The sequence below is a fragment of the Anser cygnoides genome, chromosome 16 (genome assembly GCF_040182565.1).
Source record: "Anser cygnoides isolate HZ-2024a breed goose chromosome 16, Taihu_goose_T2T_genome, whole genome shotgun sequence".
In the NCBI taxonomy this organism is placed as follows: Eukaryota; Metazoa; Chordata; class Aves; order Anseriformes; family Anatidae; genus Anser; species Anser cygnoides.
Window position 1 is genome coordinate 3,065,707 of NC_089888.1, and position 12,829 is coordinate 3,078,535.

Here is a 12,829-nt window from a genome sequence, read left to right on the forward strand (position 1 = left end):
CTTCCCCCCCCCCCATTCCACCCTCTCCCAAAAAACACACGTTCTTGAATTGAATTTAAGTTTTTCAGTTATGTTAAAAATAATATGTTAAATTAGAACTGTGCACTGTGCAGCGTTGCCACTGGGTGGGGTATGACTATCAGACTGAAAAATGTATTGAGTTCAAGGAGCCAGAATAGCTCCAGAGAAGAAAGGATGCTGATTTGACTTCTGGAATACTTTAGTAATATCGGCTCTGTGGCTCAAACGTAACTGTGAAGAGCGTGTTGCGCACACAGCCCTGCATACACCGGTGCTTAATTGTGCACTATGAAATCCATCCTTTCTTTACACTATTCTTTCTGTAGTATGTTATTGGATACGTTATTCAAACAGGATGCACTACTTGCGTGTTTAAGAAGCACAGTTTGTTTTCACAGTTTAATATAACTGTTGAACAAGAAGTGATTAGCTGACTTTCCCTCTTCCTTTAGGAATATCACTTAAAAATTGCGTGATGTGTGATGAGTTGGAGATTCTGAACAGGGAGATTGAAAGGTTATTACAGAGCAGCAGCGTGGAAGAAGGCACTTTTAACTCAGACTGTCTTCAGCCATCAGTGACTGACTCCTTGGATGTAATCACTGATTCAGACAATGGAGCAAAATGCATATTAGAGCAGGTATTCAATGACGTGAGATACAGTACTAGGGTCTGTAAGATTAGGTTATTCTGCTGTCTTTTTTGTATAACTTTTTTCCTCCTTTTTTTCCTTGAGTGGGAATGGTTGGCACAGGTGAAGGACGTATATAATCTGTATAATCCTCTCCAGATAAAGCACAGAGGTGGGAAATGCTGATGTAGATTTATCTGTATAGTCATGTTTTTCAAAACTTCTATTCCCACAGTTGTGCAAATTGAGATTTACTTTTTATGAAATAAGTGATCCACTGATGACAGATCACATTTAGGGTGGGGTTGGTCTCTTCCCTGCTCCCTATATTTGGGACGATGACATGGCAATAGAGAGTACCTAGATTATCATTGCTTAGAAAGTAAGAAGTGTTTCTAAACAGCAGATTATTACCAAAATCTGTTTTTAATGCTTCAAAACATTGATAAATGTTCTAGTGATTACCTACACCTAGTATGGCAGTTCCCGTGCATCTTTAATTGCAGAATCCTGACACGCAGAGTCTGTGTCCATTATTACTGTTCTTTTGTCTCCACCTAAATTACCAATTCAAAAGTGACTTTTCTTATCCAGTTAATCTCCCAAATTCTTTTTCCAGTGTTGTGCTAATGTGGCAGACTTTTGGGGGGTTTTCCTGCTGATTTTCAGCCTCGTGCTCAAAAGCAAGCAGTCAGTATTCATGTTTGTTTGCCATTTCACATGTGAATTTGGACCCCGGACCAAATAGTTGGTCTTGTTCAGATGCTTTAAATAAATGATTTGATTCTGAAATGTTTCCCAAGGGTTGATTTGGGGGGGGGGGAGAAAGGTTTCAGATTCTAATGTCATCTGCTGTTCTTGAAATACAGCTTTCAAAATGCTCTGTATTGCAAAATGTTTTTAGTAAAAGGGACAGCGATAGGGAATATTTCTGAATTTGATATTCAGCTATAATTTTTTATTATCCCACCTTGCAAAACCATTGAGTAGCCACTTGGATTTAAGTCCTCAAAGCTGCATATGTCTCCTGTGATGAAATTTAGTACAGACTGGGTATGCCAATGTAGTTTAAAAGGATTTCTGCATTTTCATTGTACAATATATGCTTACTGAATTTCATTCAGAATGCTTTTAAATACTGGAAATGGAATAGATTTGTTGAATACAGCTTGTTACTGCTATGATAGTCTTAATGGATTGATTCACAGTGAATTGATGAGATGACACTTGTATTTTGAATTTATTTGAAAGGTCTAAACTGTTGGTAAGTGGTGGAGGTGGTATTTTTTTTACTTTTTCGTTCCTGTTTCAGTGTCTTTCTGAAAATAGAAAGCTATCAAAAAGGCAAAATAACAAAAGTTGGTTTATGAAGTAATGGATAAAAAACAATTCCAAGCTTAAGTGTACAGTGGTAAGATAAGCTCATAGATACATTGGTGTCTTATTTTGTCTCATTTTTTTCCAGGTGTCAGCAGGAAAAGGACAGTTTTCGGTATTTGGTCCTGCTGACAGCTCAAAGACTCAGTCTGGCGCGTCTGAATCAGGAAATTCAGCATGTGCTGAAAGGATAATGCTGAATGACTCTGATCCTTTGCTGCCCTCATCTGGCTCTCCTTTTCATTCGTCACAACAGGGAGAAACCATTCAAACCTCTAATGCTGTGTCAGGTAAAGATATAGAGGGCATTGAAGACGCTTATTTCTTTACGTTTTATCTGGAATTTAAATCTCAATTTGGATTACCTCTGCCTGTAGCTTTTAGCATTTCTTCATCTTCAAGGTAAACAAAGATGTAAATTTTAAATATTTCATCTTGTTCAGCTCTTCCATTGCAGCCTTTTTCTGATGTGAATATAACTTTAGTGTTGCCCTTAAAAACAAAACAAATATAGTTAATGATTTTTTTTTTTGAGAATTTAATGGAATTTCCTGTTAGATTTAAACAGTTTCAGCTCTTTATTATAGTACTACAGGCTTAAAATTCATTTTTGATTCTAACTGAGATGTTCAAATTTGATAATCTGAAATCAAAACAATGTTCTGGAATCTGCTGCCTTTACAGCTATATCTATAGTATCTCATTGAAATGACTAAGTTGCAACTTGTGTTACATTTTTTAAATATCAGTGTGGTTTTTAAAATTCTCTAGCTTAATTGTTTGCTTAGCATTGATAGTTACGTTTCTGTTTTAACACTTTGTTAAATATAATAATAGAAAATAGGAATTAAACTGTAGCAGGATCATGTGTGATACAGCAGAACAGTGATGCAGCTGATGCAATAAGTGAAATAAGGAGGCAGTTATCACCAGGGCACACTGCAATATTTGGAAAGCAGATTGAAACGCTTGCTAAAGAATGCCTCTGAAAACGTGTAGCTGTAATATATATAGCTTTGATTCTTTCAGCAACCGCTGTTATTTAGGAATTCTGTTAATGTCTCCATTTGGCTAACCTGTGTAATTCTTGTGCCAGGAAGATGCATATAACCACTCCAAAAACATGCGTGGGGGAGAGTTATTTTTTTCCTTATTGTTTTTGAAAGTACTGTTTCTGTTTATCCAGTTAATTGTGGTATACTTACTACTGCATATTATAGTCTCACATGAGCGATGTGATTGCAATGACTGCAAAACATAGTTTCCGAATTCTAGGAGACCATTTTTTACATGGCATGCAACTCATTTGAACCATTGCGCTGTGGTGTAATACTAACTTTAATACTTGTTTGAACCAGATGATTACTGAATACTTGAAGTGCAGCCTCAGATTCTATGTTTATTTCAGTCATTTGCTCAAGTCTTGTCAAATAAGACAGTCTCCTAGTATGCTGGGGGAGACTTCTGAGGAAAACAGGGGTACTGGTTGTCAGCACAGATTTTTTTTTTTTCTTCCTGTGGCTCCATCTGTCATAGTTGGAGGTTCTTTGATATTTTTTGGGGGTATTGTTCTGGTAGAATGTGACACAGGCTGACAACCTCTTTGTAAATAACAGTATCAGGGAACAGTGTTTCTCAGGTTTCATTCAATTATTTTTTTTCCCTAGAGAAATGCTTGAGAAGATCTTTATTTTCTATTTTCTGTCATTTCTTCTAGCCAATAAACCTTGTTAGAGGAAAAATGAGGGGAAAGTATATTGCTTTATCCTGAATACCCACCAGAGTTTCTGAAACAATTAAAAAAAAAAAAAGCAGCTAAACTATTTAATAAGCAAGATAAAGACCTAGTAAAAGTTATTTCAATAAGGATGGTTCCTTTTTTTTTTCCTGTTTTGACACTTAGTCAAAGGATAATCAGCTTCAGATTCTAAACTAACCATGAATAATTTAAACAGTGATAGTTTAGAAATTCTGTAAGCTGGCTGTTTCTACTGTGTGTTTTATCCAACTGCAGGCAATCAGCTCACCTTTCTAGCAGAAAATGTTATTGATACCAAGTACCACCCTCACCTTTAAAACAGGAAACATGTCTGCACTGTCTGGATAACTCCTTGCTCTGCTCCATGGTCTTGTGCATACTTGGTGCATACTTGGTTCTGGTGCATACTTGGTTCCTGTGCTCCCTTGTGGAGTGGAACTGCTGCAAGTTTTTTCCCAGACCAACCGCAGGGAACAGGTTCATACCATAAAGGAGTTTTTGAGAATTTGAATATTTGTCCATAAAATAGTGTGCAGATGCGTTTGTTTTCTGATCCTGTAAGAGGTACAATAGCATACTTCTGCAGTAACTTTTTTGTTCAAATCTATTTAATACTGTTTTTAGCTATTATAAAAGCAACTGAACAAAGTATGTATTTAGGGTTAAAGCATACATGCTGTGTACGCACTAAACTTGACAAAGTTAATTTTATTGATGACTTAAGATTATCAAAATAAATTGCTTGGCTCTTACTGTTCAAAGAAAAGAAATATCAGAAATGGTAAGGCTGTTCATTAAAATATGGCAGTACGCTGTCCAAACTTGTATATTTAAAAGTTTGTTTTTGAAGGATTTCAGTGCACTTTTGCTGGTATTCAGTGACTTTAGTGGCTTGAAATTAAAGTTAAGTATTTTGCTTGCTCTTTACAATAAACTAACGAGCTTGTCAGAATACTTAATTACTTAGGCTATGAATCTTTTTGAAACTAAGCTTTGTATATTGTTTGTCTTCAGCATTTCAGGGTGGGGAGAGTGGTGTCTGTACTATGGAACAAGCTGTAAGTTTACAGCCAGTGTCATTGGAATCTGAATCTAATACTGATAACATGGAAAACAGTTCCCCTGGTAAGATTTCTTCTTAAATTCAGCAGAAAAATATGCTTATTTGTCCATCCTGTACCTACATGTTTTTAAATAAGTTTGTAGTAGTTGGATTATTTTGGCATAGCATTCAGTGATGTACTTACTTGCCACTGCTGCAAGATACATGCACAACAAAGTATTTTATCTGTTTTCAGATAAAATGAGGTGGAGATGTATGTGTTTATCACCACAAATAAAATAATACTATGCTGGATAAAAAGTGTAGGAAAAACATCTCTCACCACAAATTCAATAACTATTACCTTGTTTTTAGCATCAGCTTTGGATGAAAAAGGTGAGCAAAGCAATGAGGAGGAACAAAAAACTATCAAACCTACAAGCAAAGAATTCAGGAAAACCTGGGGTTTTCGAAGGACTACAATTGCCAAGAGAGAAGGTGCAGGAGATATTGATATGGACTCTAGTGAACAACAGCCGCAGCAGCAGCAACAAGGCTTAAACCTCAGGCGTAGTGGACGACAACCAAAGCGAACAGAAAGAGTGGAAGAATTTCTTACAACAGTAAGACGCAGGGGAAGGAGGAATGCTCCTATTGCTCTGGAAGATTCAAGTGAACCTGCATCCTGTCCAGCCACAGATGCTGAAACTGCTTCAGAAGATAGTGTTGAGAGTGCTTCAGATATAAAACCTGTGACTCGGAGGAGTGGCACTAGGAGTAGTAAGGATCAGAAAGGCTCTAAAAGCAGACGCACAAAAGACGAAGAGGAGGAGGAGGAAGAGGAAGAAGAGGAAGAAGATACTTCTGATAGCGACAGCGATGGCTTAACACTGAAGGAACTGCAGAATCGACTAAGAAACAAACGTGTTGAACAGAAACCTGCTCAACTGACACTGAAAGATATACAGAACCGCCTGCGAAAAAGACCTTCTGAGCAAGATCCTACAGAAACGGATGATGTCCAGCCTGAAAATCAAGTTAAAGCTGAATTACCTGTCAAACAGGAGCCTGAGATTATAGATGGCACTGAGGTTGCAAGTCAGGTTACTGTGTCTGAGGAAAACACTGAAGATCTTCAGGTTCAGAAGGAGGTAAAGCCTACTGTTGGAGTAGAAGGGGTTACAGACGAAGGACTTGAAGAATTGCCCAAAGGAAAACCAGAATCTGAGATTTATGACCCCAACGCGCTGTATTGTATCTGTCGTCAGCCTCATAACAACAGGTAGGCAAGACTTTCAACTAAAAGTGCAACGCGAGTAGCTGGAGTTTTTCTGTGATTGGAGAAAATAACCCAAATTCCATAGCTTTTGGGTATATGTAAATGAGCTTTTGGAAGCTTTGGAGGGTGGTTTATAAGAAATATTTAAGAGGGGATCAACTAATGAAAACAAATGAACAATGAGGCAAAACACTATACTGATACCTTAGCATGGTAAAGATCTGCATAAAATATTCATCAAGCTTTAATTGTTGTCTTATTTCCTAATGTTTTACTGTTCACTGGTTCTTTTCAGGTTTATGATTTGTTGCGATAGATGTGAGGAATGGTTTCACGGTGACTGTGTGGGTATCTCTGAGGCTCGAGGGCGGCTGTTGGAGAGGAATGGTGAGGACTATATCTGTCCAAACTGCACCATTCTCCAGGTACAGGATGAGCCTATTTCAGAAACAGAGCAGCAGGAAGATAAAGCAAGTCAAGTAAATGTGGACGGTATGGAATTCACAAGCATAGGAACAGTTGAACAAAAGTCTGTTGAGGACCAAGGGATCAAGGGTAGGATTGAAAAAGCTTCAAATCCAAGTGGGAAGAAAAAACTCAAGATATTTCAACCTGTAAGTATTGTAATTGTTCGCTGTTTTTCATATTTCACAGAGTACGTTGAGGCAATGGCTTAACTTGCATAGCAGTTAATCTAGTTTTTCTTTATAAAGCTAAATATAAAGCTGAACAACCCTGTAAATATTACTGTTCAGCATAAATTTATCCATAGATTATCGCTATGGGAACTAACTAAAATTAAGAGTGTTGTTTTGAAGTAGGCAATTCAAAAGTTTTGTGTAGGTGTAAGGAAATGCCATACTATGTGCTGTGTGGTATTCTGCTTTTTTAAAAATATTTTTAGAAATCAAATACTGTGGTGTTCTTTTTATAGAAAAAACCAGAATTTTGGACTGGCTTATTTTATCTTTAAAATTTCAAATGCTTTTGGATATCTTCCAACGAGAGTGAAAGTTTTTACTTAACATTGCCAAGTACCTCTTAATAGTTCAGAGAGTTAATACCAACTGTGTTATATAAAATAAGCATAAATTTTGTAATAGGTAAGTTCCATGCCCAGTTCAAAATACAGGCAAAGAAGCTTCTTCAACTCAATGCACACAAATTTAAAAACTTTGTGCTGCTGTCATCATCTTTGTATTGCTGAAGCTACTGTAATAATGACGTTTTTCTTTTCTTCTCAATATGCCTTGAAGAGCACACTTAGTATATTTGTTGTCAGAATGCTACAGCTGTTCATATTTTTTTCTGTATTAATTTGTTCTTTGATTCTTAAATCTTTGAATTTTGGCATCATATCCAGAATAAGTCTTAAGTTTGATTATATCTGGATTATCTATGGAGAAAACTTTCTGTTGTAATACATCTACAAAATGCTTATGGGAAAAAAACAGTTCAAATATCAGAACTGCTGATATCGGCACAATGAGCTTAATGTATAGATCAGAACAGTGTGAGCTTAATGTATAAATATTTACTATTTTAAGATAAGTGTGGGGGAAACATTTTCTCAAAAAAGTTTTCAAACATAGCTGAAACTATGTTCTGTGTACTTTATTTTACATATCTAAACACGAACTTTTTTGAGAGTTTGTTCATTCAGCTTCTGGGTTCTGTTTCATTGACAGAAGCAGAACTTGAAATTAATACTAAGTATCATCAGTTACTCTTTAATATTAACATGCTAACATGTTACCTGTGATTAAAACTGGAATTTCAAAAAATACAAACTTCAACAATAAAAGTTTTGTCATCATCTGAGTAAATTAGGAGTGACAGCTGAGTAACCTGAAGTTTGGCTGCCTCCTAGGGCACAAGAATTCGTGCTTGTTTCTTAAGCTTCCTGATTTATACATGATGCAAAGGTATTCTAAAGCATAATCTTAAGTTTTGTGAGAAGAATCCCAAACCGTGTTTTTTTCAGACCACAGAAATTAACACTGTCTTACTGACTTTTGAGGAAAAAATAAGCTATATAAGTGTTTTTTTCTGAAAATATTGCTGAAATATTCCTTTTGGTAATGACAAATTGCAGTTTATGGATAGGGGAGAGACTGCCTAAGGCTCCAGCAGTTTTGAGTATTAGGTCAATTGTATAACATAGTTGTATAACATTCCTGAGTAATCTAGAAGATGGAACAAGTGATGCTAAAGGCATAATACAGAGAAGGTGGTGTATTGGAACATAAAGAGTTCTTAAGTATTTCTAGACTTTGAGCTCATGTACTCTTGTTTTTTTAAGGAATGTTCTATGATTTAAATCTTAAAACTGAAGAGGAAACTAACTGCTTAGTATATAACATTTCGATATAAATTGAGAGTAATGGTGAAGCAGAGGAAAATACAGACTCTGTATGTGAATTTCTCAATGTGTAAAAAGTATTAGGCAACGGCAAAATTATGTAGGAGAATGGTTGTGCTTGTCAGCTGCAGACTGGTAATATTAGCATTAGTAAGCCTCTTGAGCAAGACTTCCCTGTACACCCCAGGCAGAGTGCCTCCCTCTGCGTGTGCGCCTGGTTGAAGGGCAGCTGCTGGTGATATAGAAGCAAAATGCGTTTTAGAAACCTTGCTCTTGAGAAAACCAGCTCTGTGTAATTAAGATTTCTCACACAGCGTAGAAAATCAGAAAAAAGCATTTTTGTGCTTATTTGATCTGAAAATCAACCTCTGTTAGTTTGCCATTGGCATAACAGTCACTTGAAAAATACAACGCATTCTGAAAATACTGTTGCCAGAGTGAAATCCCTGTATTTGTGTGGGTGGTTTGTGGTGTCTCAAGAACAAAAACTGCAATTGCGCAGGTCGCTAACAGTCATAGCTGTGGTCTGCACATACGATATGTAAGTTTTTCGTGTGTGAAAGGTATTTTTCTGTCGCTTCCTTTTTGAAGTTTGAACTTGCTCTGCTTCAATCTGTAGGTAATTGAAACTCCTGGTGCGTCAAAGTGCATTGGTCCTGGCTGTTTTAACGTGGCTCAGCCTGATTCTGTGTACTGCAGCAATGACTGCATTCTCAAACATGCTGCAGCCACCATGAAGTTTCTAAGTGCAGGCAAAGATTCAAAAACAAAACCTAAAGAGAAGGTCAAATCAAAATCTGAAAAACCCAGCATGCCAAAAACTCAGCTGCAGGTAAGCTTATGTTCATTGTCTGAATCAGCTGTACTGAAGCACAGTGGCTTATTTCTGTGCTCACCTGTTTGAGACAGACAAAATTGCAAAGCCCTGCATTGAAGAGCTTTCTTATTAGTTCTCTTGCCTTTTTATTACAGTAAGAGCATTGTTCCGACAAAATGTTCTCCTGTCACTTCTTTGAAATCTTAATCATCTCTACGTAGGTTCAATTATTTCTTGAAAGGACCTTCTAGACAGCAACATGTTTTTTAAAAAAAATCAATTAAAAAGTATAAGCGGTATGCTATTTTATTTAATTACAAGTTACTTTTGCCTTTTTTATTTAATTCCAAATTACTGGGTTTGGGTCAATAATTTGGAAATACTGTGAATCATAAGCCAACATGTTACTGCATTGTATCTGTGTTTTGGGAAGCAAAAAATGAAATTAGAGCCTCTCTTACCTTTTGAAACAACTGTAGTATGGCTGGTAGTTTTTCAAACAAAAATTGACAGAAAACACAGTTGTTTTGAGGCTTTTATTTTTTAGCCATTCTCTGCTCCTGAAGGTACAATATATTATGTTTTGCTTTAAAAACTTGAATGTGAAAATGCTTAATTTCAAGTGCATTTATAGGAGTTTACTGTAAAAGAAACTTGTTTACCTATATGTAACTGTTTGCAAAATACGTTATATTTGAGTATTAGTAATTAAGATTCTTCTAATCACTACAGACAGGTACTAAACCTCTTTCAAACCAGAAGAGACAATATCCTGAGAAAAGAGAGATGACCATGAAGAAGGTTTTGACATCTGCCAAGACTGAGGCAAACACTCAACCTTACGCTAAAGAGCCAGCAGTAGAAAACAGCACACCTTCCTGGGCAAGCGATCATAATTACAATGCTGTAAAGCCTGAAAAGACTGCTGCCATTTCATCTTCACTGTTGTTCAAATGTATGTATCGCATAGGGATATTCCTGAATAATCATTTACGTTTTCTTTGAATACCCATCCATTCTTGGCTCTGCAAGACTAGGGAGTTTAGGATATTTTTCTTTTTTTGCTTAATACAGTACAAAACGTCTTTTCTCCACCTTCAAAGATTCACACACACAGATGCACGTAAATGGGAAACACTTGTTGAAGTTTCATTTGTATCATATGACAGTTGTATGATTAAGAGCCTGTCAGTCTACCCAGCTGATTTGTGGATGCAAACTTCATGATTAAGCTTTAAATTTTTCCCATAAAGACAATAACTGTGTATGATCTGGAAAAGGTAAGTATTGTTACATTTGTGTGAAGCTTAAAAAAAGGTTGCACACTGTGCACCTTGAATCAGCAATTGACTGTACTAATTTGAATTGTATTTTTGTGATTTAGATTTGGCACCTTTCTCTCAGGTCTTGCATTTTCATTGCTAGTGCCGAGAATGACTTCTCCGACGTGGTATCCAACAATCCTTTACACTTCTGCAAACAGCTTTTAACTGTCAAGTATACTCCAGCTCTTCCTGCTGCTTTTCTTCCTTACATGAAATAATTTGAGGACCATTCTTTAATTTTAAGTTTGGGGGGAGGCAGTACTTTTTTTTTCCTTTCTATTTATATGTTCATACTTCACACATTATCCACACACACAAGAACACATCTTAAGTGGGTATCAGGCAGAAACATTGCCTTGCATATTTTTGCAGGTTTTGAATAGCATCCTTGTAACACACACAAAGGTAAGTAAATACTGCTTTGTATCCTGAACAAGTCTTTCTGATAATGACGTGTTTTGATTGACTCCAGCTAAGTATTTTATGACGCAGTGATGGAACTTCAAATGAAATCTTACATTTCACGTTCACAAAACACACGACCTAGTATTTTCTCAAAGATGAATGAGTTCAGAATTTCAGATCTCCCAGCTTTCTTAGCCACACTTGAGCCAATTTTACTTCTAGAAATAAACAGAGTTACTAAACACTTTATATATAGTAACTGATAAATTCATAGATTATACTTATTACTAAGATTAGATTTTCTAGATGTTTTTTAAGGTAGGTGATGATCCCTCAGTGTTTATATTGCTCAATTTACTATTCTAGCATATACCAGACTTACTAGGCCTGTTTTAATTTATTTACCCAAATGAAAAGTTTAAAGGGTTATAAATTCCCTGCATAGTTTTGTTTTATTGGCTACTTAGGCCCTATGCCTCTTTCTATAGTGAACTCTTAAAACGCATTTTTATAACTTTGCATTTTAAACTTTTTCTAAAAAAAAATGTAGCTTTATCATCGGAAACTGTAGCATTTTAAATGCATCTAACTAGTGGGGGAGAGAGATCTAAATGAAACTAGAAGGGCTTATTTTGCATGTGAAATTTTTATCACACTTTCTATCTCAATATAATTACAAATGTCAGTGTAACCATATCACTTAAAATGCTCTTATTGCTATAGCTTATTTCCCTTGGAGACAGGAATACAGGATTTGAGGCAAGGACATTGGTGGGGTTTTTTATTTTTTTAAGGGGTTCTTAAATTTTACAACATGGAAGTTGCACAGATTTAACCAATTCCAATAGAAAGTTGGACTGCCTTAACTAAATTGTTAAATTAGTGCAAAAATCTGTGTGTATGCTAGACTTCAGTAATTAATAGAAAACAACCTAGTTCGTGTGATGAAGATCTGTCATGCCAAATGCAAGGAAGAACTTCAGATTGCTGTTATTAAGGTAAGCTGCACTAATCTGTGGGGACTCTGTACCACACTACTAAATTACCAAGTAAATTGTGTATGTATTTGGGTAAAAAGGCTTTTCTGCTTTATTGATTGGACAGGTGTGGTCTATAATAATCTTCCTGAGAAGCTGCTATTGCATCTTCTTTAAGAGTATTCTATAAGTTATATTTAGCAAATTTTTATTTGCTGTTCAAGACGTAGAAGTTACAGCATTACGGAAATCAGGGGGAGTCATCTCACTTCAAGTATCTAAAAGCTACAACTCCAAGTTAGTCTTAAGAGAGAAACACCTTCAGTGGGTGAAACAATTTAGTTTAGATAGTAACCTAATAACAGTGCCTCACTGTTTAGAACTGCTTATTTCTGAGCATTGATTATGTAAGATACTTAAGCTGTCTCGTTCAGACATCTTGGGTGTCTAAGCTCACTTGGTGGACTTAAGCTCACTTAGAGGAGGCTGAGGGTGGGATTCTTCCACACACGATATTTCTAAATATGGACTCCGTCCCCAGAACTTATAGCTGTGTTCTGTGAATCCTTATTTATGTGACCTGAGTGCGTATGAGGCCCTTTAGGAGTTAAGTGAACTTAACATGATTTGCCAAATTACTCTGGAATACTTTTTCTATTAGTCAGTATAACATGTTTTGGGCATGCATTTATTTTATACAATTACTGTGTACTTGTCAGATACAATATTGTTCTTCCATATGACAGTAGTTTTAAATTGAAGAAGGAAGAAAGTCACCTCACTCCTAAAATTGTTCTTGGTGGCGAGGGCATATAGCAAGTATATTTAAATATA

At 36.1% G+C, this 12,829-nt stretch overlaps 1 protein-coding gene across 6 annotated transcripts in view; it reads left to right on the forward strand.

The window, feature by feature from the left end:
• The window catches only part of DIDO1 (death inducer-obliterator 1), a 59,451-nt gene that overhangs the window by 17,333 nt on the left and 29,289 nt on the right, over window positions 1-12,829 (forward strand). For 4 of the 6 annotated variants that reach the window (XM_066978340.1, XM_048074736.2, XM_048074735.2 and 1 more), the window contains 7 exons: window positions 474-661; window positions 2,118-2,319; window positions 4,803-4,913; window positions 5,206-6,112; window positions 6,405-6,723; window positions 9,091-9,303; window positions 10,021-10,243. In XM_066978340.1, the coding sequence (XP_066834441.1) occupies window positions 497-661; window positions 2,118-2,319; window positions 4,803-4,913; window positions 5,206-6,112; window positions 6,405-6,723; window positions 9,091-9,303; window positions 10,021-10,243 (2,140 nt within the window). In that variant the 5' untranslated portion in view covers window positions 474-496. The remainder of the gene's footprint in view (window positions 1-473; window positions 662-2,117; window positions 2,320-4,802; window positions 4,914-5,205; window positions 6,113-6,404; window positions 6,724-9,090; window positions 9,304-10,020; window positions 10,244-12,829) is intronic. The other 2 variants (XM_048074738.2, XM_048074739.2) reach the window with 1 other exon arrangement.